General features: G+C 44.4%; 2 protein-coding genes across 2 annotated transcripts in view; one reads left to right on the forward strand and one right to left on the reverse strand.

Annotated features, from left to right (window-relative positions):
• SLC36A1 (solute carrier family 36 member 1) overlaps positions 1–22,977 on the forward strand; it is a 118,666-nt gene extending 95,689 nt beyond the window's left edge. Inside the window, exons 11-12 of the mRNA XM_063705928.1 lie at positions 6,155–6,197; positions 22,804–22,977. Of these exons, the coding sequence (XP_063561998.1) occupies positions 6,155–6,197; positions 22,804–22,858 (98 nt within the window). The 3' untranslated portion in view covers positions 22,859–22,977. The remainder of the gene's footprint in view (positions 1–6,154; positions 6,198–22,803) is intronic.
• The window catches only part of FAT2 (FAT atypical cadherin 2), an 87,356-nt gene that overhangs the window by 29,043 nt on the left and 33,662 nt on the right, over positions 1–24,651 (reverse strand). The window contains exons 4-13 of the mRNA XM_004042853.5: positions 23,243–23,301; positions 21,247–21,558; positions 20,037–20,247; positions 18,338–18,477; positions 17,461–17,742; positions 16,144–16,354; positions 9,134–13,186; positions 7,416–7,612; positions 4,693–4,846; positions 1,330–1,563 (exon numbers count right to left, since the gene is read on the reverse strand). Of these exons, the coding sequence (XP_004042901.5) occupies positions 1,330–1,563; positions 4,693–4,846; positions 7,416–7,612; positions 9,134–13,186; positions 16,144–16,354; positions 17,461–17,742; positions 18,338–18,477; positions 20,037–20,247; positions 21,247–21,558; positions 23,243–23,301 (5,853 nt within the window). The remainder of the gene's footprint in view (positions 1–1,329; positions 1,564–4,692; positions 4,847–7,415; positions 7,613–9,133; positions 13,187–16,143; positions 16,355–17,460; positions 17,743–18,337; positions 18,478–20,036; positions 20,248–21,246; positions 21,559–23,242; positions 23,302–24,651) is intronic.

Consider the following 24,651-nt stretch of genomic DNA (forward strand, 5'->3'; position numbering starts at 1 on the left):
CTATCTAGGAGATCTGTGTGATTGTAGAGGGCAGGACCAGGACTGACAGATGTCCCACTTGATAATGGCCTGAGGAACCATAGAAGGAAGGGGCTGCTTAGGAAGTAGGGAGCATCCTGTCCCTGGAGGTGTGTAAGCAGTGGCTAATGGAGCACTTACAGAGCCTTGCAGCCATTAGATGGAGAGGTAAATAAGATGGCTTATGGGTCACTCCAGCTCTGATGTATTCCAGATCTCTCCTATCAAACCCATTTCTGTATCTCAAGCCAGTCTATTCCACTTGCACTTGTTAGCTCCAACACACACACACACACACACACACACACACACACACACACACACACACACACACACACACGCTTTCCAGGTCCAGCTACCCTGCCTTTGTGTTGACTGTTTGCCCTCCCTAGAACCCCTACATCCCTCGAATATCTCACCTCCTTCAATGCCAAGCTAAAACTCACTTTCTCTAGGAAATCTTAATTTTACCCTGCTGGTGTCAAACAGAGCAGGGTGTTTTGATCCCACTTTTATCATCATCATTTTCCTGTGTTGACCTGGCTATTCTGATGCTGAGAGCATTTTTTTAACCCTATCTGAATTATAAAATTTGACTCAGGAAAATTGGACAGGTTATATACATATATATATATATATATACACACATACATATATATGTGATATATATATCACATTAATAAGTTATATATATGTATGTATACATGCAGGTATGTATATACAATCAGAATAGAACACTTTGTGGTAGCAGAAGCTATAATTGGTACAATATGGAACAAGTATGTTTGAATGAATGCAATTTACCTTGTAAATTTTAAAAGAAAAAGAATTAACTCCAATGAAAATATGGAGTTAAAATGTAAAATATTGAAAATGGTTCAACTTCACTCTTCAGAAAATTGATCAAGGAATTTAATGGGCTTACTGGGGTTGGTGCCCAAAATTCCTTTCTTGAGGCAAATCAATCAGAATTGAAGAAGTCTGATTGGTATATTTCTGATTAAATGTTTGTACTTAAAAATGCCTTTGTGGTTAAATGGCAGTATTGAAAAGTCCCCAGGTCTAAGTGGAAGGGGAGAAACAATAAGGCTGAAATACCTTTTTCCTGCTTCAAAACATTGCTAAAATCATTTGTCGTATAGCACTTAGGTGTGCAGTTTGAGGATAAATACTTTTTACTTTTAAGTGTCCACAGACTCAACAAGGAGGCACTGCCCTTACCAGTCCTAGAGAGACACAAAGGGGACCAAACCCTTGCCCAAGGTGACCGAGGAGATCATTGGAAATGGCCTCGATCCTTCTCAGACTCACCTTGGTCGGGATCCCGGGCAAATACTACAGCCACAGGGGTCTTCACTGTGGTGTTGTCGAAGACAGCCACAGCACAGTGGCTGGGGAAGAACCGCGGGGCATTGTCATTCACATCCTCCACATGGAGGGTGATGTCTGCCTGGCACGATCGGCCACCTCCATCCGTCGCCTTGGCAACAAGGTTGAAGACATCCTTCCTTTCTCGGTCTAGGGCTGTGAGTGTGGTCAGCTCCCCTGGCCAGAGAAATGACAAAAGTTGAGCTTTCTCTGGGGAAATATTACCCAAGCATGTGCCCTCTAGATATCTACAGGAGACAAACCCAGCCACACAGAGTTTTGTTCACAGCAAGGAGGGGTCAATACAGTCAGGAAAGCGGCTAAGCCTGTATCCCCCCATACCCATTCTCCTCCCTGATTCTCCCAAACACAGTTCATCACATTGCCAGTTTAAGATCATCATCAACAAGCTAAAAATAGGTATATTCTTAATGGGCAATTAGGCAATTTCTAACAATATATAAAATGCATTTATCCTTTGGTTCATAATTCCACTTCTAGGAATATATATATATATATGTATATATTTTCTATAGAAAAATCAACCCAAAGATAAAAATCTATGTATAAGGATATTCTCTGCAGCACTGTTTATAATAGCAACTATTGAAATCATCCTATATGTCTTTCAAAAAGGGACTGGTTAAGTATATTATGATTTAGCCACACAGTAAAACACCATATGTGGTGTTATAAGTGTATCTTGGTTTTCATGCATGGCTCCTGCCCGTAACTCCCACAGCCCTTGTTACACACTCTTTTGTTATAATGTGGGGTGTGTTATGTTAGGCCTCAGGAAGCACAATCTCTTTGACCTTCTCCTGCTCTCCTTTCACTTGCCCCAAAGCAAGATTCCCATCTTTCCCCCCTTTTCTAATTGTGGGTTTTAAGACCCTCCCCAGAGAGGCTCCTGTCTTATACCCTGGGGGAAATAATGCTGACATCATGAGGCTCCCATAACAACCCAAGACGACTGGGTTCCGAGAGCTTCCACATAGCTGAACACAGGGCGGTTCCTGGAGGGTGGTGCGCCCAGGGAGGACATGGGAGCCCCTTTCCTCATGCCTCGCCCTACACCTCTCTTCACCTGTATCCTTTGCAGTATCCTTTATAATAAACCAGTAAACACACGTGTTTTTCTGAGTTCTGTGAGCTGTCCCAACAAATTCATCGAACGCAAAGAAGGAGTCGTGGGAGCCCCAACTTGAAGCTGGTTGGTCAGACATTCTGGAGGCCTGGACTTGCAACTGGTGTCTGGGTAAGGGGGAACAGTCTTGTGGACAGAGCCCTAAACCCATGGGATCTGACACTGTCTCCAGGTAGATAGTGTTGGAATTGAATTAGAGGACACCTGAGGGGTCTCCGCTGCTGGTTGTATGGGGAAAACCCACACACATTTGGTCACAGAAGTCTTCTTTGCTGATGATTGGTATGGTGTGAGAGCAGAGGAAAAACCTGGTTTGAGAGAGGTTTTTCCGAAACACCATATAACCAAAAATGAATTATGATAGAGCCTTGAGATACTGCTGGGTGAAGAAAAGCAAGTTACAAATAGTATTCTACTTTCATGAAGTAATTATATAGAGATTTTGGAGATGCATGGAAAACCAGTCAGATAGAATATATACCAAGAGTCCTTATCTGTGGAGGAAGGGGTTATCATGCAGATGTTCCAGTTTCTGCATAATACATACCTACATTGCTTGAATTTTATACCATGAACATGTATTATTTCCATATCCAGAAAAAAACACCATTTTTTAAAGTCCTTACTGATCATCCTGAAGCTGAACAAAGAGCAGCAGAGAGAGGTTAAATAACCTGCCTGGGTCACTCTGCACGTCCCTGCTGGGGTTAGGAAGGACAACATTGTCCCCTATCTACCCAGACAGCTTCCTGCGACACCCTTCTCCCCTGCCACCCCCTGCTCAGGTATCTCCAAGTCATCCTGTAAGCTATTGGACCCAAGCCAAATGTCAGCAGCTGGCCCTTGTGACCTGGGCCTTCTGTGCTGCCCATCCCCACACCCTCCCCTGCAGCAGCAGGGCAGGAATCCCTCCTATGTGGGCTGCTCTTCCAAAGGAGGTCCACTCCACCAGACTCTCACAGCCCAGCCTCTCCTGGCTACTCCTGGCCTACCCTGCAGGAATCTCTGCTTCCCACTCTGCTCTATCTCTTGGCTAGTAACAATGATAATGGCAACCCATCCACTGAGCCAGACCTGGGCTAGGCTTCCATATGCTTTCTCACCTGTGTTATAACAATTCTATGAGGTGTTATCCCTGGTTTGCAGCATAGATACCTTGAGATCATGTTCTTGGCCATGACACTCACCTGCCTAAATCCTCCAGTGGCTCTAAAGGTTGGATTTGGCTCTGCCCACCCTGGGGCCTCATTCTTTGTCCTCTCTCCTCCCTCTCTGGGCACCAGTTTCTGGCCTTCTGTCAGGTCCTCAGTGTGTGTACTATTTCCCCAAAGAAGGTCTCTGTATAAATTCTCCTGCCTTGAGTGCCCTTTCCCCCACTCTCTTACCCCTGGCTAACACTTCTGTGTCCACAAGTCTCACATAAAGTGGCATTTCCTCAGTGATCTTTTACTTAACCCCCCTCCGTAGCCCAAGTCAAGTTCTGCTGTCAAATATTCCCATAGCTAGCAAAAAGACAGAAAGACAGAAAGAAAAAGAGGGAGAGAAATAAAGAAAGAAAGAAGAGAGAGAGAGACAGAGAGAAGAAGAGGAAGAAGAAGAGGAGGAGGAGGAGGAAGAAGAAGAAAAAGGAGAATAGTAAGAAGACGATGGTGGTGGAGGAGGAGGAGGAGGGAGGGAGAGAGGAAGAAAAAGAAGGAGAAAAAAAGAAAGAAAAGAAAAGAAAAAAGAAGGAAGGAAGGAAAGAAAGAACGAACAACGAAAGGAAAGGAAAGGGAGAAAGGAAAAGGAAAAAAGGAAAGGAGAGGAAAGGAGAGGGGAGGGGAGGGAAGGAAAGGAGAAACCAAGGTGTCAGCTGTGCTAAAATAAATTTTAAAAGAATAAAATAAATCCCCTTAGCATTCTGCACTTTTTCTTAATTTAGCACATTTAAAACCACTGATTCAATGACCCCCTTTCCCACTAGATTATAAAGGCCTAAATCTTGTCTTATCAATCTATTTATTATGTCCCCAGTACAATGCTTGGCACATAGGGCCAATATATGTTTGCTGAGAGATGAGTGAATTCCTGTTTCTTCTCCAAGGAGAATACCATGGCACTGGGCACTTGGTATTCAGTAAAGAAGTTCTTGTTTTGATCCTGCAGCTCAGGAAACCCACCTGTATGAGGATCCAGCTTGAATTCATGCGCCCCAGGGCCATGCAGAGAATATGTGATCTGAGCATTGGTATCAGTGTCCAAGTCTGTGGCAGAAACCTTCAAAATGAAGTGTCCTGGAAATACATCTTCATGAACCTTGCCAGTATAGAGAAGCTAGAGATGGAAAGACAAAGAAGAGGGAGACTGTGGGAACTGCATTCAGATCCAGAGAGAAGCAGAGTGACTGACTGAGGGAGGCAGAAGCAGAAAGAGAGACACTAAGAGGGCAGAGATGAAGAGAGACAGAAAAAAGAACAGAGACAGAGAGAGAGAAAGAGAAGCAGAGAGAGGGAGGGAGGGGAACAGAGGAGGTAGAATAAGATGAAACATGCAAGGAAAATTGAGGTTTAAAACAGGAAGAGGATGACAAGAGAACGAGTCAGAAAAGAGAGAATGGAGAAGTTCTGTCATCCAAAAGCCCACAGGCAGGGCTAGAAGGGACTGCTACAATTTCTTCCACCCAGTCCTTTGAGGCTTTTGGAGAAGGAAGGCAAGATGGGCCTGATATAGGCATTCTGGAAGGTGTCAGGTCAACCTCCCCTGCCTCTGTGGCGAGGCCATGCTATTAAGCTTATCTCCCTGACCGTATCCCCAGGACAGACCCTTGACCTTTGAGTCAGGTCTGGACTCCAGTGGCCCCATCGCTTGTCCCACCCTCCCTTTGCTGCAGGTACCATCATGGCATCTGAGGGAGTGGCAGAGGGGAAAGGCTGGAGCTCCCTGAGAATTCAATTTTTCTTCAGTGGCTGGCAGTGAGCCAGCCTCCAAGCATCATGGTTTCCACCACTGTTGAGTGTGGGCAAGCATGGACCCCTACATGCCCTGGATGGAAGCTTTATTTATTTTCTTGTTTTCTCTTTTTTGAGACAGAGTCTCACTCTGTTGCCCAGGCTTGAGTGCAGTGGCACGATCTTGGCTCACTGCAACCTCCTCCTCCCAAATTCAAGCCATCTCCTGCCTCAGCCTCCTAGGTAGCTGGGAGTACAGGTGCATGCCACCACACCTGGCTAATTTTTTTTTTTTTTTTGTATTTTTAGTAGAGACGGGGTTTCACCATGTTGGCCAGGCTGGTCTCGAACCCCTGACATCAGGTGATCCGCCTGCCTCGGCCTCCCAGAGTGCTTGGATTACAGATGTGGATGGAAGTTTTATGTGTGGAGATGGTTCCCCAGGCCTCTTTTTTCTGGTTCTAGTGATGCTGTGAACCATCTCCGGGAGGGCCAGGGTGAGCCTGATCTCAGCCTCTCCAAGCATGGGGAGGACAGAAGTTGGTTGTAATGATGGCTGAGGGAAAAGAGAAGGAAGGTGACCACCATTCTCCCCAGAAAAGCCTCCCTTCTGAGACACCCCAAATATGGTCATCTTGGATCCTGAAAAGACATTTTGCATGCATACCAATAACCAGACTCTCTTTTTCTACAGTGCTTTTATGTGACTGGCATGTAGAAGAGTGGAGGAAGAAAAGGTGAGGAGATATATGTATTTATGTGTGTTGCAAGGTATGTGTCTATACATTCATATGTGTGTGCAAGCAAGTCGAAGTTTGTATATATGCAAATGCATATGTAAGTATGTTCATGTGAATTTGTTATGTATAGTTGCATGTGTGGGTGAGTATATGGCTGTGCTAGGTATATAGGTATATGCTTATATGTTTATGTGTATATATGCATAGGTATTTGCCTGTGTGTATAGGGTTGTAGATGACCCTTTGTGTATATGTGTGGGTGTGTATAACTGTGCATTTTTATATATATACTGAATGGCTGGATTATGATAATTTGAGATGTTATAAAATTAAAATGTTAGCAGTTTAACTTTATCTGTAAACTTTGAAAGAATGTAAATCCTCCCAAAGTTAAAAACTACTGTGTTTTAAAAAATATGTCTAAAAGCAAAGCTCCATGACAGCAATTGTTGGTTTATGCCTCTAGGAACACAGCTCCTCTCCTGACAAACACACACACACACCCCACTCAACATTTGTTCCTGCTGGAAATTTAGAGTTGAATTACATGAGATCCTTAGGAAAGTATCCCTCACCAAATGAAATTGCCCTGTCTCGTGTTTGTGTCTCTGTACAAGTGAAGGAGGGCATCTCAGTGGACTAAATTACCCCAGCAGATGTGAGGAGGTGCATATATGGGCATGGGGTGAGGGGTTTGTCTGGGGTCAGGTCTCTGTTAGTGTATTTGATAATAGTGAGCCATGTCAACAAGTTGAGCAGTGCCAGGGGTTTGCCCATTGGGCATGGCTGGCTGTATTTGGAGAATGCTTATGTTACTTTCCTTCTGGATATGTTCTGCAGAGAAATAGACCTTTGTTGGGAATGTAGGGGGAGAGATGTGGGCCATGAATCTTGAACAGCTTGGTATATCCCTATGGGGGCCAAGGAATTACCTAGAATGGTCCCTGCCCCTGGGAACTAGTCTGAGGCTTGCTGGGGAGAAGCGAGAGAGGTGAGGTCAATGATGGCCAGCCTCAGAGATGGGTCCCTCAGTCCTCCTTTCTCCTGCCCGTCACTCTCTGTTCACCTGCCCCTCAATCTCCCTTCTCCTGCCCCTCACTCTCTGTTCTCCTGGCCCTCAATTTCCCTTCTCCTGCTCCTCACTCTCTGTTCTCCCACCCCTCACTCTATCTTCCTTGCCTTCACTACCCACTCCGCCCCTCGCCAGGCTCTCACCTGTGAGCACTGTGGGCTGTTATCATTGACGTCCAGGACAAAGATCTCCACGGTGACCGAAGCCTGGAACTTGCCATCAGATGCTGTGACTCTGAGCAAGTACTTGGCTGTATGCTCGCGGTCCAGGGTCTTCCTTGAGGAAATCCTCCACTCATCTCCAACTTGGCTGATGCCAAACTGGCCCAGGGCGTCTCCCTCTAAACAGATGGGGCAGAGCTTTCAGAAGCCAAGCAATAGGAATGAACTAGGCTTTGTGTCACAGGTGGTTGCCCATTGGATGCATTTTTTAGAATTGTTGGGAAAGCAAATATTTCCTTCCTTAACTAGGAACCCACGATTCTACACTGAGTCCACTTTTTGGTGTTATGAAGCTACTTCTACTTCAAATGCCTCCTGTTAAATGAAATTGTCAATGCAAGAAGCATCACTTCAAAATATGTGGCTGAAGGCAGGGTTTTTTGTTTTTGTGGCCCAGAAGGCATGGGAGGAAGTTAAAGGGAAACAAATTTCAATTCTATATAAATGTCTAAGATGCATAGCTATACAACAGTGGAGAGATAGGAAGCAATCAAAAACACTAAACACTCCAAGGTTTTATTTTATAACTAAGGACCCACCCTAAGTGGAGGTTCTGTAGGAGCACTAGGGTTTGCTTGTAAGTCATCTTTCTTTCCTTGACGCTAATCACTGACAAGAATGTGGGAATATGGATTTCTCACTCTGAGATCCTAAGATTCCAGAGTTCTAAGATCCAACTACTCCAAGAATTGATAACATGTTGACATTTATTACTCTATTATCCTGAGATTTTAAGACTTCTGTGTTTTTAGGAGTCTGATATTTTAAGATGATAAGATTCTGTTTTTCTACAACTCTGTATTTCAAACAGCTTTGATCCTATGTCTTCGGGAGTCTGTGGTTCTTGGTTGGAATTTCAGGCTCATGGGCTTTTCACTGGACAGCTGTGATAGCAGAAGGAGCCATGTTCATGGGAATGGGGGGACATGGCACCTGGGGATGAGGAAAAAAGGACACAGGAGTGAAGAAACTCTCTCATGGCCACTGGTTAGCTGGCTTAGCCACTGGATTGCAGATAGGGTAATTTAGTTTTACGGTAGGTATCCACTAATGAAAGCAGCTTATAGGGTAGGGTTTTAATCCCAGCCCTGAAGCAAGCACAAGAGTGTGACCTTGGTTGAACTTCTCCATCTGGGCCTTGGTTTCCACATATGTGAAATGAGGGAATTATATCTAAGGAAGTGCTGTCATTCTTACACTTAGGACCTGTGATTGACAAGAAGCATTTTCTATCATTCACAACTTTACCTGGGTAGGACACTCTCCATAAAGACAGTCACTTGACAGAATTTTCAAGGATCATGCAACTTTCTTGGTGCCTCCTCCATCTTTCAAAAGACAACTGACAGCAGTTAGAGTATGACTCATGTAAAATAATGAGACATACTTTTTGCAAAGCACTTTCTAATGTATAGGTGCTTTCTAGAAATTACAGATCTTACCAGCATGCCTGTGAGGTGAATGAGAACATGCATGCCAAGTCTATAGGTGGAGAAACTGAGGTCCTAGGGGGTTAAGTGTGCCCAAGGTCACACTGCTAATAAGTGGCAAATCCAGGACATGAACCCATTTTAGGGCACCTCTTCCTGGATGTTTTTCAATACATTCCAGAGCCTGCAGTCCATGACAGGTGTTCTTACCTGTGATGTAGCAGGTGACCTGCCTGTTCTGCTCAGAAATGTCAGCATCCAGGGTCTTTAGAGTCGCCACCAGTTCGCCAGGCTCGCTGTTCTCAACCACAGATCCTCTGTACTCTTCAGAAGCAAATCGGGGAGCATTGTCATTCTCATCTGTAATGGAGACCTGAACCAGGGCCTGAGAGGATAGCTGGATGGTCTGTCCATGGTCATAGGCCACCACATGAAAATGATAAGTCTGGCAGGTCTCACAGTCAAGTTCCTGGAGTGTGGTGATCCAACCACTCTCACTGTCAATGGCAAAGAGCTCATGGACATTGCTACCAGGGTCTGCAGACAGCCTGTAGCTCACCTGGCCATCTCTCCCAGTGTCCTTGTCAATGGCAGTCACTTGAATGACTGAGGTCCCCACTGGCATATTCTCAGTGAGGACAGCCTTATATGGATCAGCCTCAAATACAGGCCTATTGTCATTGACGTCTCCCACTTGGATGTTGACAGAGACCAAGGACACCACGTCAGTGTTCTGAAGGCAATGTGCCATCACATCAATCTGGTACAATTTGGTGGATTCGTGGTCCATGGGCTTCCTCACCTTTATGACCCCTGTGTCTGGGTCTAGGGAGAAGACACCATCCTTGTTGCTCTCAGGTGTAGTGCCCCGCACTAGACTGTAGATGACTGGATCTTGAGCTGCCACTGCTTTAACAATCCCAATTTCAGACCCCTCTGGAAGGTCTTCAGGTGCAGAGAAAGTATACAAAGGTTCAGAAAATTTCGGTAAGGAAACTTTTTTAGGAACCACCTGAAGTCGTACTGGCACCAGAGAGTTCCAGTGAGGAGGGCCTCCATCTTGGGCTTTGATGAAGAAGTCAAGGGTCTGATTTTCCAATCCCACCAGGCTGTCTTTCACCTTGACCACACCAGTGACTGGGTTAATTTCAATGACATCTTTAACTAGGTCCTCTGGGTTCACTGAGTAGGTGACATCTGCGTTCTGACCTTCATCTGCATCATAGGCCAACACCTGGATAACCGGAGAGTCTTTACTGACATTGGATTGAATGGATACTGTGTACTCAGATGCTTTGAACTGTGGGGGGTTGTCATTTTCATCTGTGAGGATGATCTTCACCGTGCAGAAGGCTACTCTTCCTCCTCCATCCCGAGCCATGACCTTAATAGCAATGACTCTCTCTGTTGAATTTTCCCGATCCAGTTTCTGCAGAGTGGCAATCTGGCCATTGGGGTTTATGGAGAACTTCTCACTTGCTAGTTTATTGATGATAGTATAATCTATAGTGCCATAGGGACCACTATCTTTGTCTATGGCTAGCAAATCAATCACCTTGGTTCCAACCATTGCATTCTCTGCTAATTCTGCCTCATAAAGGTGCTGCTGGAACTCTGGGCTGTACTTGTTGGCATTTGTAGTGTTGATGTACACAGGCACAGTTGCTCGGAAGACTCCATCAGAAGCACCTACCCTCAAATTGTAAGAAGAGTCCAGGTGCTTTTTGCAAAGGTTGAACATAGAAATTATTCCCGATGAGCTGTTAATGGAGAAGTGCCTGTCCTGATTGCCAGAAAGAATCAGGTACTCCAGGCGGGAGGTGTCTCTGCTGTCAGGGTCAATAGCCTGGACTTTAAGAACCAGGTGTCCACAGGTTGCCAGTTCACTGACATTGGCTTCATATTGAGGTTGTCTGAACTCTGGGGGGTTGTCATTGATATCAGACACATTGACAACCACAAGGGTTTCACCAGTGAGTGGGGGATCTCCTTTATCCATGGCCCTGACTTTCACATGAAAGTGTTGTTGGGCTTCATAATCCAGTTCTTGAACTGTGGACATCTCCCCTGTGCTCCCATTGATCTGGAAGAACTTGGAAACATCTGAGCCATCCTCCACAATCTGATAAGAGACGTCACGGTTCCGCCCTGAGTCCTGGTCAGAAGCCAACAGTTGGATCACAGGGGTCTGAGCAGGCAAGCCTTCTGAGATGGAAGTGGTATAGACCAATTGGGAAAAAGTGGGAGGGTTATCATTGACATCCTCCACTAGGACTTCCACTGTGGCTTCAGAAAATGACCCCAGAGCCGTATCCGTGGCTCTGACTGTGAACACATGTTTGGTCTTGGACTCATAGTCCAAAGGCCCTGTTACTGTTAGGACACCAGTCTTGAAGTCAGTGGTGAACAGCATCAAGGGTTCTTCCTCCACAATGTTGTAGATGAGCCGGAGTCCCTCTGGACTCCGGGCCTGGGTGTGGAGAATTGGGGTATAGAGGGTGATATTTTCAGGTACTCTGACTTTGTAATAAGGACTCTGAAACAGTGGGTTGGATTTATTTCTCACAGTGACAAGTACCTCTTCCTCACTCTGGAGGGATGGCGTTCCTCCATCCCGAGCAATGACTTTGAGGTGATATTTATTTAAAGCTTGATAATCAAAGGGTTTCTTGAGTGATATGTCCCCAAGATAGGGGTCAATTCGGAAATATGTGTAATCTTCTGCAAATTCATATGTAACAGCCCCATTTGTCCCCAAGTCCTCATCAGTGGCAGATACCTGAAAGAGGACATCCCCTGGCTCTGTGCCATCTTGGATGATTGTGTAATAGGGCAGATGCTTAAATTTGGGGGGATTGTCATTGACATCCTCAATAGAGACTCTGACCAAAGCCTGAGCCACCCGCTGAGGTGTCCGATTGTCCCTCACTTCCACTGCCAGCTCATGAGTGTCCTGCTGCTCCCGGTCAAACGCCACACCTCTTGTCTGCAACACACCTGCTGACTGGACCATATGAAACATATCCGTGCCATTCAAGAGAAAGTAGGAAAGGGTGTCATTCAAATGATTGCCCTGGGCACCAAGAATCACCAGTGCCTTTCTGTCCTGCAAGTTCTCCTTCACAGCTGCCCAATAGACATCCTGATCAAACTGCAAGCTTTTGTCAAGCACTTGGGTCAAAGAAATTTTTACCAGCGCAGTGTCTTGATACAAGCCATCAGAAGCCCTGATGGTGAGCTTCCGAGAGAGTCCCAGGAAAGCAGGATTCAGCACAGATATGCTACCAGTGACAGGATGGATGGTAACAGCTTCATCAGCATTGCCAGTTTTGATGCTATAATTGACTTCTGAGTCTTCATCGCTGGCCCGCACCATGAGAAGCTCCATGCCTGGATGGATAGGCCCCACTATTGCTACCTCATATATCTGTTCTGAGAATCTGGGAGGAGAATCATTCACATCTCTGACATGAATGATGACTTGGGCAGGTCTGGGTGCAAATAATATGGGGCTTCCTTGGTCATGGACATAGACACAGAATTGGAAAGAGGGCATGCTCTCATAATCCATCTCTGATACAATGGTTAGGGTTCCCATGCTGGGATCAATTTTGAAAAACTTCAAGGCCTCCGGCTCCAAAATTTTATAGACCAACAAGGAATTAGCTTCTTTGTCACTGTCAGAGGCATGAATCACAAAGGGGTTGTTGTTTTTATCCATGATCATGCTATACAGTGGAGCTGCTTCACTAATTTGGCCCACAAAAGTTGACTTTAAGAACATAGGAGCATTGTCATTTTCATCAATTATGTCAACCACCACCATGACATCAGTAAATGCACCTGCCATATTGCTGCCTCGGATTTTCAGCTGGTAAGACGAGATTTTCTCATGGTCCAAGTTCTTCTGGGTGGAAATAAGGCCAGAATATGAGTTCATAGAGAAGACTCCATCCTTATTTCCCTCTCTTAACTCATAGGTAACTTCAGAGGAGCTCATAGCAGAGACAAGGAGGATTGGGGAACCAACAGGGATTGATTCAGGGATCTCTACAAAGTACTCAGATTTTGAAAAGATGGGGGCACTCCTATCTGAGGGATAGACATGAATGATCACTGTAGCCAGGTCATGCCATTGTGGGGAGCCTTGATCTTCTGCCTTCACTGTCAGAGTATGTGGGGCATGATTTGCCTGATCAAGCTTTTGAGCTAGAGTAATGATGCCTAGCAGGGCATTGATGTTGAAGAAACCTTCGCTGTTCCCTGAAACAGAAGACAAGACAAACAAGTTTGCCACACCCTCGACAGGTATCAGCTAGGCTTTCTAGATCAGTAAAGGGTCTATCACACAAAACCTGGACAGAGCAAAATCTGCATATAGTGTATACCCACCCTGAATATAGTGTATAGAGTAGATACTTTATAAAATCTCTAACATGGTGCGCATAGTAGGTGCTTCATATCACCATCAATTATCACTAAGTTTCTGGGACACAACTTAAGCTACAAACCAAAGCTATAGCAGGTCTTTGAAACCAAAAAAGGAGACTCCATAGGAAAACACATTCCACCCTGAATTTCAGTGATGCCTTTTGTAGGAAAAGCTTCAGTTTGCATTATACAGAATTTTTAACCATCTTTTGTATAACTTTTTTTTTTTTTTAGAGTCAGGGTCTTTCCTGTCACCCAGGCTGGAGTGTAGTGATGTGAGCATGGCTCACCGCAGCCTCAAACTCCTGGGCTCAAGCGGTCCTCCAGCCTCAGCCTCTGGTGGGATTACAGGTGTGAGCCACCGTGCCTGGCTACATTTTTAATATAATTTTTAATAGCTTTGGTTATATAGAACACCCATATCTCAAGGCTCCTGAGCAAATATCTTTGCCCCATGTCTGTATTTCCTAAACTCTAGGCATTCTCACATCACCTTTATAATTTTTTCAATATCCATCCATTGCCTATGTTATGTTACACTATTATTTAATTGATGTTTTCCTTTAAATTAACTCACTCAAATTTTGATAAATATTTTTAAAGGTAACATTATGTTGCTTCTTTAAATAAAAACACCATATTGCTTACCATAAGTCAGAAGTTACCATAAAAAGAAGTCAAAGAAAAAATACCGTATTAAAATTGAGATAAAATCTACTGCTTGCCAAAAGGTCTGAGCCTGTGAGCTATCCTCTTTCTTTGGTAAACAAAGAGTGGCAGGTGTTAGAGAAGACTAAAAGACATTCTAGAACCCAAAAGAGGCTTTGTTCTTCATTCTATCAGGGAGCTTGAATAATTTAAAGAGGAGTGCTTTCTCCATGCCCAATAATCTTTTAATGCCATTAAATGAGTAATACTTGAATTGTTTTGCTCACCACCACAGATACAGGCCTTACACTTGAGAAAATACTGCACTTTACATGTCTTATTCCCTCTATCACATGAGTGCATATTTTATTATTTCAATGGCAAGGCAAATGGCTAAGTTTTGTCATAAAACTTTCAATCTGATTCTTCCACCTTTGAAGCCCTTCTCCAGCTGACTGGTTAGGTGACTTGTCATATAACCGCTAAATTCAAAGAACATGGTTTTAATGAGTAAGTAGCCGTTTTAAAGTGATTCCATTAAAAGCAGCTAAGTCAACAACCTACATGTGATTCTGATTATCATTAATTATATAATATCACACTGCTGAAAGAAATAAATCAGGGCACAAAATTGTATATTCATTATGATCTCAATATTACAAAAATATGCATAGGGGAAGATAAGAGGGAAAGACAGAAAATCATTCTTTTGGGGTGATGAAAATGATGGTTATATGTTGTGTTCTTTATACATTCCTGTATTTTTCATGTTTTCAAAAATGAGCATGTGTTACTTCTATAATCAGAAGAATATTTTAAAACTAATCTTATCTGGAAATTAAAGTCATTATCTCCATCAATGAGGTTGTCAATGAGATAAAAGATGTGATTTCATTTCATAAATCACAAAAAGCAAGCAATGCATTATAATCCGTATTCTTCTTCAGCGGTGAATAGACTTCTGTTATATGGTAACTGTTTCTTCCAAAAAGAAAAGGTAAAGCTACTGGCTTTATACAGTACCAGTAGCTACTGTATAAGCTACTGGCATGCAATAAATGAACATTAGGTCTTGTGAGGGCAGACAGCAAATTATGTTCTTCTTGGTTTCTCATAGCAACTAGCTCTATGAAGTATTATTATTAAATATAATTATTACTATTAAATATCATTAATTATGTATTACAATTATTACAAATTATCATTAATAATTAGTTGGATACTGGATATTATCGCTTTTGTTATAGTAATTGCTTATAATTAACACTTATCAATGATAGTAATAGCCCCTGGCATTTGTATAATATTTCAATTTACAACATGTATTAACATACATTTTCTTTTTTGAGATGGAGTCTTGCTGTGTTGCCCAGGCTGGAGTGCAATGGTGCAATCTCAGCTCACTGCAACCTCTGCCTCCCAGGTTCAAGCGATTCTCCTCCCTCAGCCTCCCGAGTAGCTGGGATTACAGGTGCATGCCACCATGCCAGGCTAATTTTTGTATTTTTGTAGAGACGGAGTTTCACCATGTTGGCCAGGCGGGTCGCGAACTCCCAACCTCAGGTGATCCGCCCGCCTCGGCCTCCCAAAGTGCTACGATTACAGGCGTGAGCCACCGCGCCTGGCCAACATACATTTTCTCTTTTAATCTTTGCAATGACTTTCTGGCACAGGTAAGATTATTCCCATTTTTGAGATGAAGAAACCCATAAAATAGATAAACCCATAAAATAGATACTAAATCACTGTGGAGCCTTATCAGAAAATAAAAATTACTTCTAAAACTATGCCATACGCTTCATAAAATGTTCTAAGATACATGTATGAAGTTATTACATTTTTAAATGTTGCATGGACTTCATAAATATCTTCTACATGTTTGGTCACTGGTAGGTTTATATAATATATATGCAAATTCTCCCACAGCATGAGTGGTCCTTACTCATATTGTAGTAATTATGTTATTACTACCTTTGGAAGTGCATTAATTTAGGTAGTCCCAGGGAATGCTCTAGAATTATAGTTTGCCAAGGCTTAATGAGCTTGGTACTCGATTAATTTGTGAATTCATGCCTCTAGTGCTTTCCTTTATTTCTAAAGCATCTTGACCCATCCTCTGAGCTCATGGCCAGGCCTCTCACCTTTCAGGAGGGAGTAGTGGACCTCAGCATTGAATCCCCGGTCGGCATCCATGGCTCGGACCTGCAGCAGCTCTGTGCCAGGGGCTATGGTGTCAGCAACACTTGCCTCATAATGGAGCTGAGTGAAGCGGGGTGGGTGGAGGTTTCCATCCTCCACATGAATGGTCACCCACACGAAGTTCCTCTTGATAGGTATTTCCTGGTCTCGGACCTATGGGCCCAAAGGGGGTAATTGGGTAAGCAGCAAATGAAATAGGAGGAGGCAGGGTTAGGGTAAGGTTAATGAACTAGAATGCCAATTTAAAATATGCCCAATTGTAACTAACTCTCCATATTCTTTTAAATGTTGTTCTAATCTATATGCTCTTTTTCTTCATTTATGTAAATGGATCAGTCAATGATTCCTAGGCTCAGCTGTTTTAATGGATAATTCTATTTTAGGAGAAAGACAGAAATAGGCAGAGAAGCAGTGTTTTCCAAATTACATCTCAGAGAATACTCATTCTTCAAGATGTTAACATGTTATGCAGGAAAAAAAATTATATGGTCACATAAATTTGGGGAGCACTGAATTAAATGCAGTCAAACAGTTTTCTTTGTTGCAGGACTTCTCAGAGCCTTGAATACGTATTATATGCCCAGAGGATGATAAATTAGTACATAAGAACCCTGATCTTTAAGACAGGAGGCCAGGCTCTGATTCTGGTTCCATCATAAATAACTGTATGACAGTGAGGAAGTCTGTCTTTCTCTGTGGGTCTCAGGTATAAGATGAGACAAATGGGCAGGGTCAGGGATAGAACTAGGGGGAAGCAAGTGAGGCAAGTAGGGTGCAAAATTTAAAGAGGCTCTGACTCTTGGGGTCATAAAAATGCAGGCACATGGCCCAGAGAGTGAGCCCTCCTTACATTTTGTGTCCTGCATGCCTTGCTGGCCTGACCCTAGTCCTTGCTCTCAGTGGGAGAGGCTCTGTGTCCCTTCCAGCTCTGACACTACATGAATCCACATTGTGTCATGAAGTCACTGAGCAGGGAGAGAGCTCTTGGGGAATATCTGGGGTGAGTCCAGAGAAAGCTGAGGTTGACAGGAGTTTCCTTGGCAGCCGTCCCATCTCTACCTTCACTTCCAGGCATCCCTTATGGAAGGTGCCCTTAGCCAGCTGTGAAATGTCACAACTCTGTCTCGTGCATGGTCCTTATGAGCATTGGTATGCCTGGCTCACCAGGGGAAGGGGGACCTTCAGCATGTCTCCAAGCATGTCCACCCCTACACATCTACATGCAAACGTATTCTCACCAGATTTTTCCATTTACTCACCATGACTGTCAGTGTGTGCTGGGAGGGCCCCGAGCTGAGGTCCAATTTTCCCACTGTTACCAGGACACCACTGCTTGGGTCCAGCTGGAAGAGGCTGGCACTTCCTGGGTCTTGGCTGCCATGTATGGTATAGATGAGGCTTTTGCCCTTGTCTTGATCTATGGCCTGGACTCGCAGGAGCTCCACCCCTGGCACGGTGTCCTGGGGAACTCTGACCTCATAACGAGTTTCCAGAAACTGGGGCCGATGGTGGTTAATGTTGGCAATCATGAAGATGTGGACCTAGGGAGGGAGATGAGGGAGAAGGTGCACTGCGAGCCCCAGGGGAACAGGGACTGGGTCTGTCTGGACCTCCCTGTACCACCCAGGCCTAGCACAGTGCCTGGCACTCAGCAATCACTTGATAAATATTTGTTGAATGAATGACAGTACTTCAAAATCAAAAGACCTTCAGATGCTGCACAGTCTAGTGTTTTTCAAAAACAAAAATTTTCTTGAAGGGCCTTTCCATCAAGTGAAATGTTGTGTGAAATCCAAATGTAAGAAACAGATAAAACACTGGCTGAAGCCAGAATAGAAATTCAGAGCCCCACTTACCCAACCATCATCCCCCTATACCCATAGTAGCCCCATTGTACTCTATCTTTAATTAAAACTGCTCATTTAAACAAGCTTCCAATTATAGACAGATCCAGAGTGGGAGAAAGAATTCTCCCAGGATCACAGAAGTAGAGAGTGTATTAGATAAGAACTTTGATTCTAAATTCAGTGTTCCTTGAGGAACACCACATCCACAGAAAACCTCTGTAGCGTCATCCCAACCAAGAAGGCCTTCCATCTCCTCTCAATACAGGGGTCCCCAGCTGAGGCCTCTAACCTGTGTGGCAATGGTGCGGGACCCATCTGTCACCTCAACAGTCAAGTTATAGTTCGACCTCCTCCTGGTATCAAGAGGCCTGGCAATGACGATGCTGCCTGTGGTCTTCTCAATGTCAAAGTCCATGTCCTTATCCCCACCTAGAGTGGGAGTGGGGAGAAAGCACACACAACCTCAGTGATTTAGGCAGCATAGCATAAGATAGGCTTTGGTTGTCAGGCTCAGAGGACACGGTGGTAAATTCCACAGTACAAGATCTGAGTGACAGGTTGTAGTTTATTCTCCCAGGGAGTCCCAAAACTGTAATTTATTCTGTCAAGTTGTTGTCAAGTTATTTTTATTTGAATTTTATTAATAAATCAAATTGATTAATAAACTATAAGAATCCAAATGTAACATAACATATTTTTAAAATGTCTAGTATATAGAAATATGTTTAGTGACATGGAAATATGTTCATGATATATTACATTTAAAAATATTATAAAACAATATTTTAATATAACCCTAAGGGTGTGTGTGTGTGTGTGTGTGTGTAAAGGAAAAATGACAAAAAGGAAACACATCAACATTATAGCAGTGGATTATCTTCTGATTGGTGGAACTTTAGGTGATTTTTATTTTCTTCTCTGCCTTCATTTGTGTGTGCTTATTTACTTATTTATAGACAGGCTCTCACTCTGTCACCCAGGCTGGAGTGTATGGTGCAATCATAGTTCACTGTAACCTTGGACTCGGCCTCAAGTGATCCTCCTACTTCAGCCTCTTAAGCAGCTGGGATTACAGATGCGAGCCACTGTGCCCAGCCCATATGTGTTTTTGAAATGTTTTAGAGGGTACATGCATTAATTTGGTATTAAAGAAAAAAAGTCAAACAAAACAGCCGTAAGCCAGAACTGGAAGTAAGTCCAGGAGGTTCAAAGAGCTTGGGTCAAGGGCATATATCCTATCCTACTCTTAGCCAGGACGGAAAACTGTACCAGGACTCCATGTTCATGCGGGTGCTGAAACTCCTAGAGATTTTTAACCTGGAATCCCTGGATGGGTTTCAAAGGGCCTATACATCCTCTAAATTGTATGCAGATTTACATTTGTGTGTGTTTGTGCACACAACTTTCTGGGAAGAGGACCTAAGCGTTCGTCAGATTCCTGAAGGGTTCTGTGACCCCCAGATGTTGAAACAAAACCTTGATTTAGAGACAGAGAAGAATTTCAGAGAAGGCCATCAGAGCCCAGATCCAAGTGCCTCCTAGAATGAGAATGGGCACTTTCCCCTGATCTCAAGGGCGAAACCTGGAGCCAAAACATTGAGCATGGCCCCAGGGTATAGCTTATGGCAGGCTCACGGTCAACTATGATTTTCACATTGAGGTAGGAAAGGAAACACAAAACATTTCTGCTCTGGGTCTTCCTGAACCATTTTAGGTCTCCTAGGCCCTTGGGGTAACTGAGGCACTGCCAACTCTGGCTGGGGTTAGAGATTGTGGCTGGAGTGAAAGGAAAGCTTGGCAGACGTGGCATTCTTACTGCCTGTGCTCCCAGAGAACCAGGGAAGAGGCAGTCCCCACTCAGGGCTGAAAGAGGGGCTGCCGAGGAGCCCGACCTTGAGAAGAGTCAGAAGGACTGTAGCAGGAAAACTAGATCTGGTGTATAAGGATGGGAGGGGTTGGCCCTTGTTGGGCCCTAGGCCTTGCCTCACCTGAGATGTTGAACCAGAAGAGTCCGGGTCTGCCCTCTACGCTGATGACCCCCACCATGTGGTTCACAGGGTCCGTCTCCATGACCGTAAAGCTGTAGTAGGTCTCATCAAAGGCCAGAGGGATGGAGGATGGCCGAGGCCGAGGGATCCACTCAATGTGTAGCCGGACGCTGGCTGAGAGTGGTGGCTGCCCACTGTCTGTTGCCTTGATCTGAAAGGAGGCCAACACCAAAACTGAGGTTTGGGGCCAAGAGACAAGAAGACCCAAGCAGCCAGGACAAGAACCAGAGCGTCCTGTGATTCTGACCAAGCAGGCCTCTCATCCAGTCATTCATTCATCTGATGCATACTTGAGGGCTTGCTGTAAACAGGCACCCTGCCAGTTGCTGCAAACAGGCACCCTGCCAGTTGCTGCAGGCACGGTGGTGAACAAAACATATAACCTGTGCTCAAGAACCTCATGGTTAGTATAAAAATAATAAATGCCACTGTTAACTGAAGACTTACTGTGTGCTACTTCCTAAATTGAACTTTACATACATATGCCCTTTGCTTTTCCCAACTACCATAAACCTAACAAGCTAGAATTTATTGAGCACTCACTATTATCAGGCCTTGTTCTAAGAGCTTTGTGCGCAATATCTGATTTAATCCTCACAATAACCTTGGAAGAGGTCCTGTTATCATCTGTCTTTTACAAGAAGAAACTAGGGCTCAGTGTGGTCGATTCACCTGCCAGATGAAATGCTTGGCTAGCAATGAGACTGGGGTTGAATTCAGGCTGACTGATGTAAGCACCCATGCACTAGCTACCTGATATATTGGCTTCTCACAAGAAAGACGTTCTTATCTCCATTTTACAAATGATAAAGGTTAAATGACTTGTCCAACATCACACGGGTGTAAAATGGCAGTACTAGGGTTGGAACCCAGGCTTATTGATTCCAAAGCCCCTGTTACTCTCACTAAATCCTTCTCTCTAAGAACAGAGGGGATTTCCCAGGCAAAGACCTTATTGCCCTCAAAGAGAAGGACCCAGAATTTGATCCTTTGGCTGAAGCTGGGACTCCCAGTTTCTCTGGGAGAAGGCCAGGAAGGAGAGCACCATTTCCCTTATGCTGGCGGGCTATCTCCCTCCTCCTGAATTCTCAAAGAAGGCCACTAACCAGCATGCCACTCCTCCCTCCGTGGCTTCCTTCTGTCTGCTCACCGTCAGGATGTTGTACTCTCCAGCTGTAAAAGTGCTGCTGGATGAAACCACACCTGTGACCGGGTCGATACTGAAGGCCTCCTCATCGCTGTCCTCGATACTGTAGGTGACTCTGCCATTAAGACCCTCATCCAGGTCTGAAGCCACCAGCCTGTACACAGGCCCAGGGGACACAGGGCTCAGCCTCTCTGGAAGGCGGACATTGAAGAGCTTGTGGGAGAATATAGGTGGATTGTCATTGACGTCCAAGATGCCTACCACCACCCTGGAGGTGGACTTCAGTGAGGGTTCCCCATTGTCCAGCACAGTCACCTGGGAGCAGAATTGAGCATGAGCACCTGAGCTGACAATTGCAAATTAGTGACTATGCTTTGCCACCCACCACAGCCCTACCACCACTTTTAACAACCTGGAAATAGTAGTCAGTTTGTTCTTTGGTATGAGCTTGTACTTTTTATTATCATAACTTCACCTACTTGGAACTCAGCTCTCTGGCAGCTTTGCCCCTGGGAAAGCCAGTGAGAACAGAGAAAGGAAGCAGAAAGAACTGGAAGAAGACAGAGTCAGAGTCTCTAGATAAAAGCTGGTGCTGTTTATGTGGGACAACCCCTGGGCCATTTCTCAGAGACTACCTACTTTTTACTTGCTTGTGTTTTTCATAATTTTAGTTCTCTGGTTTCCTTAAGTTGCTTGATTAGAGAAAACAAATGAGAAAATGTTGATGAGGGAATGAGTGGTACTTTTTGAGTCAGACACGTGGCCTGATGCATGCAATGAAATCCAGAGTGAGAAAAGGCCCCAAAACCATTTCAGAACCAGTAGCTATTTAATGCAGAGGCAAATAATCACATGCATCAATAGCCCCAAGGGCATCACATCAGACAGGAGATTTCTATCTGAAATGGTTCTGAATTTTAAAAAACACTTTGGTGTTTAAAGGTAAATATCTGTTACTGAACTGTGGAGAATGCTTTCAGTCCCTAGGAATTCTAGAAGGCCATTTAGCTACTTCTTACTAATAATATATATATATATTTTTTGAGACTGAGTCTTGCTCTATCGCCCAGGCTGGAGTTCAGTGGCAGGATGTCAGCTCACTGCAACCTCCGTCTACCAGGTTCAAGTGCTTCTCCTGCCTCAGCCTCCCCGGTAGCTGGGATTACAAGCACCCGCCACCACACCTGGCTAATTTTTGTATTTTTAGTAGAGATGGGGTTTCATCATGTTGGCCAGGCTGGTCTTGAACTCCTAACCCCAAGTGATCTGCCCGCCTCAGCCTCCCAAAGTGCTGGGATTACAGGCATGAGCCACTGTGCCTGGCTAATAACACCTGTTTCTTACCAAAGGAAAAAGAATGTGCAGAGCCTGGAAGTATCAAAGGCAAAATTTGTTTCCTGCTGAGGAATATGTATTCCCCCCTCCTGATACTTTTAAAACTAGAAGAGATCATCAGTGAAGGACAGCTCAGGAGGGGAAATAGTTAGATTTCCACCTGATCTGCTTCTCTTCTGATTTCATTCCCTCTAGGTCACTAACCAAAGCCTTTCATTGAAACAGGCACCAGGAATGCCTATGTGATTTTAGAGGCATCCTAGAAAGAGCACAGATCTAGAAGACAAAGGTCTGGTTTTCATCCTGGCTCTGCTACTGACCTAGTGTTTGACCGAGAATGATTCTGTCTCCCTGAGCCAGGAGGGATGGACTGGACTCGGTAAGTACATAGCACACATGTACTGCTCCCCTCTCCTTCACTCCCTGCAGGCATCACTAATCAATCAATGGTGCCTACCCAGCCTGGGCACAGTTTCAGACTCCTTCCCTTCTCAGTGCTGAGGAGCTAGCAAAGATCCAAGGATCATCCAGCAAGGTTCAGCTCACGTATATCTTCCTCCCTGAACCCAGACCCTCCTCAGCCACAGTGCTAGACATGCACGTGGCTCCAAGGCCTAACATGGCTCCACAAATCACCACAAATGGATTCACCACCATTACTTACCTCCAGGATGTGTTCATCCTTGTTCTCTCTGTCCAGCTGCTGGGCTGTAGATAGGAGACCTGAGAGAGAGATGATAAGGGAGAGACATGAGCAGAAGGCTTTCAGGGCCACTTTACTGAGGCAACTTCAAGAATTACATTCAAATCTCAGATAAGAATTCTTCTGATCTTTGAAGAACACTTAAAGATCATCCCTGACTTAGGATAGTTCAACTTAAATTTCCTACTTTATCATGGTGTGGAAGTGATACACATTCAGTACAAACCATACTTCAAGTACCCATACATTCTGTTTTTTACTTTCACTTCAGTATTCAAATACTGAAGTATTGAGTACAAATACTGAAGTGTTGAAATATTCAATACTTTATTTTAAAGTAGGCTTTATGTGAGATGATTTTGCCCCCTGTAGGCTAATGCAAGTGTTCTGAGCGCATACGAGGTAGGCAAGGCTAAGCTATCATGTTCTGTAGGTTCGGTGTTTAAACACAGTTTAGACTTACAGCATTTTCAACTTATGATGGATCTGTTGGAATATGACCTCACTGCAGGCTGAGGAGCATCAGAACACTAAGGGGAAATGAAACTCGAGGGAAAGCAAGGGGGAAGTGAGGAGCTGGGAGAGAACAGCAGAGATAATGTGTCAGGTGAAGTTCCCAGCTACTTCCTGCTTTCTCTATTAGGCAGGGGTGATACATCAAAACTTCAGCAATCGGCCCACCACGAGCAGCCTCCCCAGTCAGGATGGTTGCCAGCTGGAAGCAACCAGTAGGGTTACTGGTGCACAAGGGTCAGTGTCAGCACTGCTGTGATGCAGTTTTGGTTCCTCGTCACTAAAATCTATGGAACATGTTTGCATCTGGATGTCTTCTGCTCATCATTCATTCCCTCTTCTTTTAATAAACAAACCCCAGTTCTCCTGAGGGGAAACCAGGAGAATTAGGTTCTAATTAGGAATTAGAACCATTCCTAGTTTTAGTCCTTCATTATCTGGGGTGAGGCTGACCCGCCTGGGGAGAAGTTTATAGCCCAAGGGTAGCCAGTCAGCACAGACTATCCCCCTGGCCCTTGCAACTGGCTCTGCAATAGACAAGGGACCAGTCTGTCTGATGAGAATCCATTCTGGGACTTTTGCAAGAGCTCTAGAAAGAGACTTTTTCTGCTGCTGTGCTGAGAGAACAGGAGGAAGCCTGACAGCAACAAGAAGAGGGACTCCTGAGGCTAGACCCACTCAGAGAAAATGAGGCCAAGAGATAAGCAGAGGCAGCGCCTTCATTACATTATTCCAACGCTGGCTATAGCTGTGCCTGCAGCCATACTATGTTTGGAATTTTCTGTAAAGTAAGAAAACAAATGTCTTTTATTGCCTCAGCCAACCTGCATTGGGTTTCTATCTTTACATCTGAAAAA

The sequence above is a fragment of the Gorilla gorilla genome, chromosome 4, assembly GCF_029281585.2.
Source record: "Gorilla gorilla gorilla isolate KB3781 chromosome 4, NHGRI_mGorGor1-v2.1_pri, whole genome shotgun sequence".
In the NCBI taxonomy this organism is placed as follows: Eukaryota; Metazoa; Chordata; class Mammalia; order Primates; family Hominidae; genus Gorilla; species Gorilla gorilla.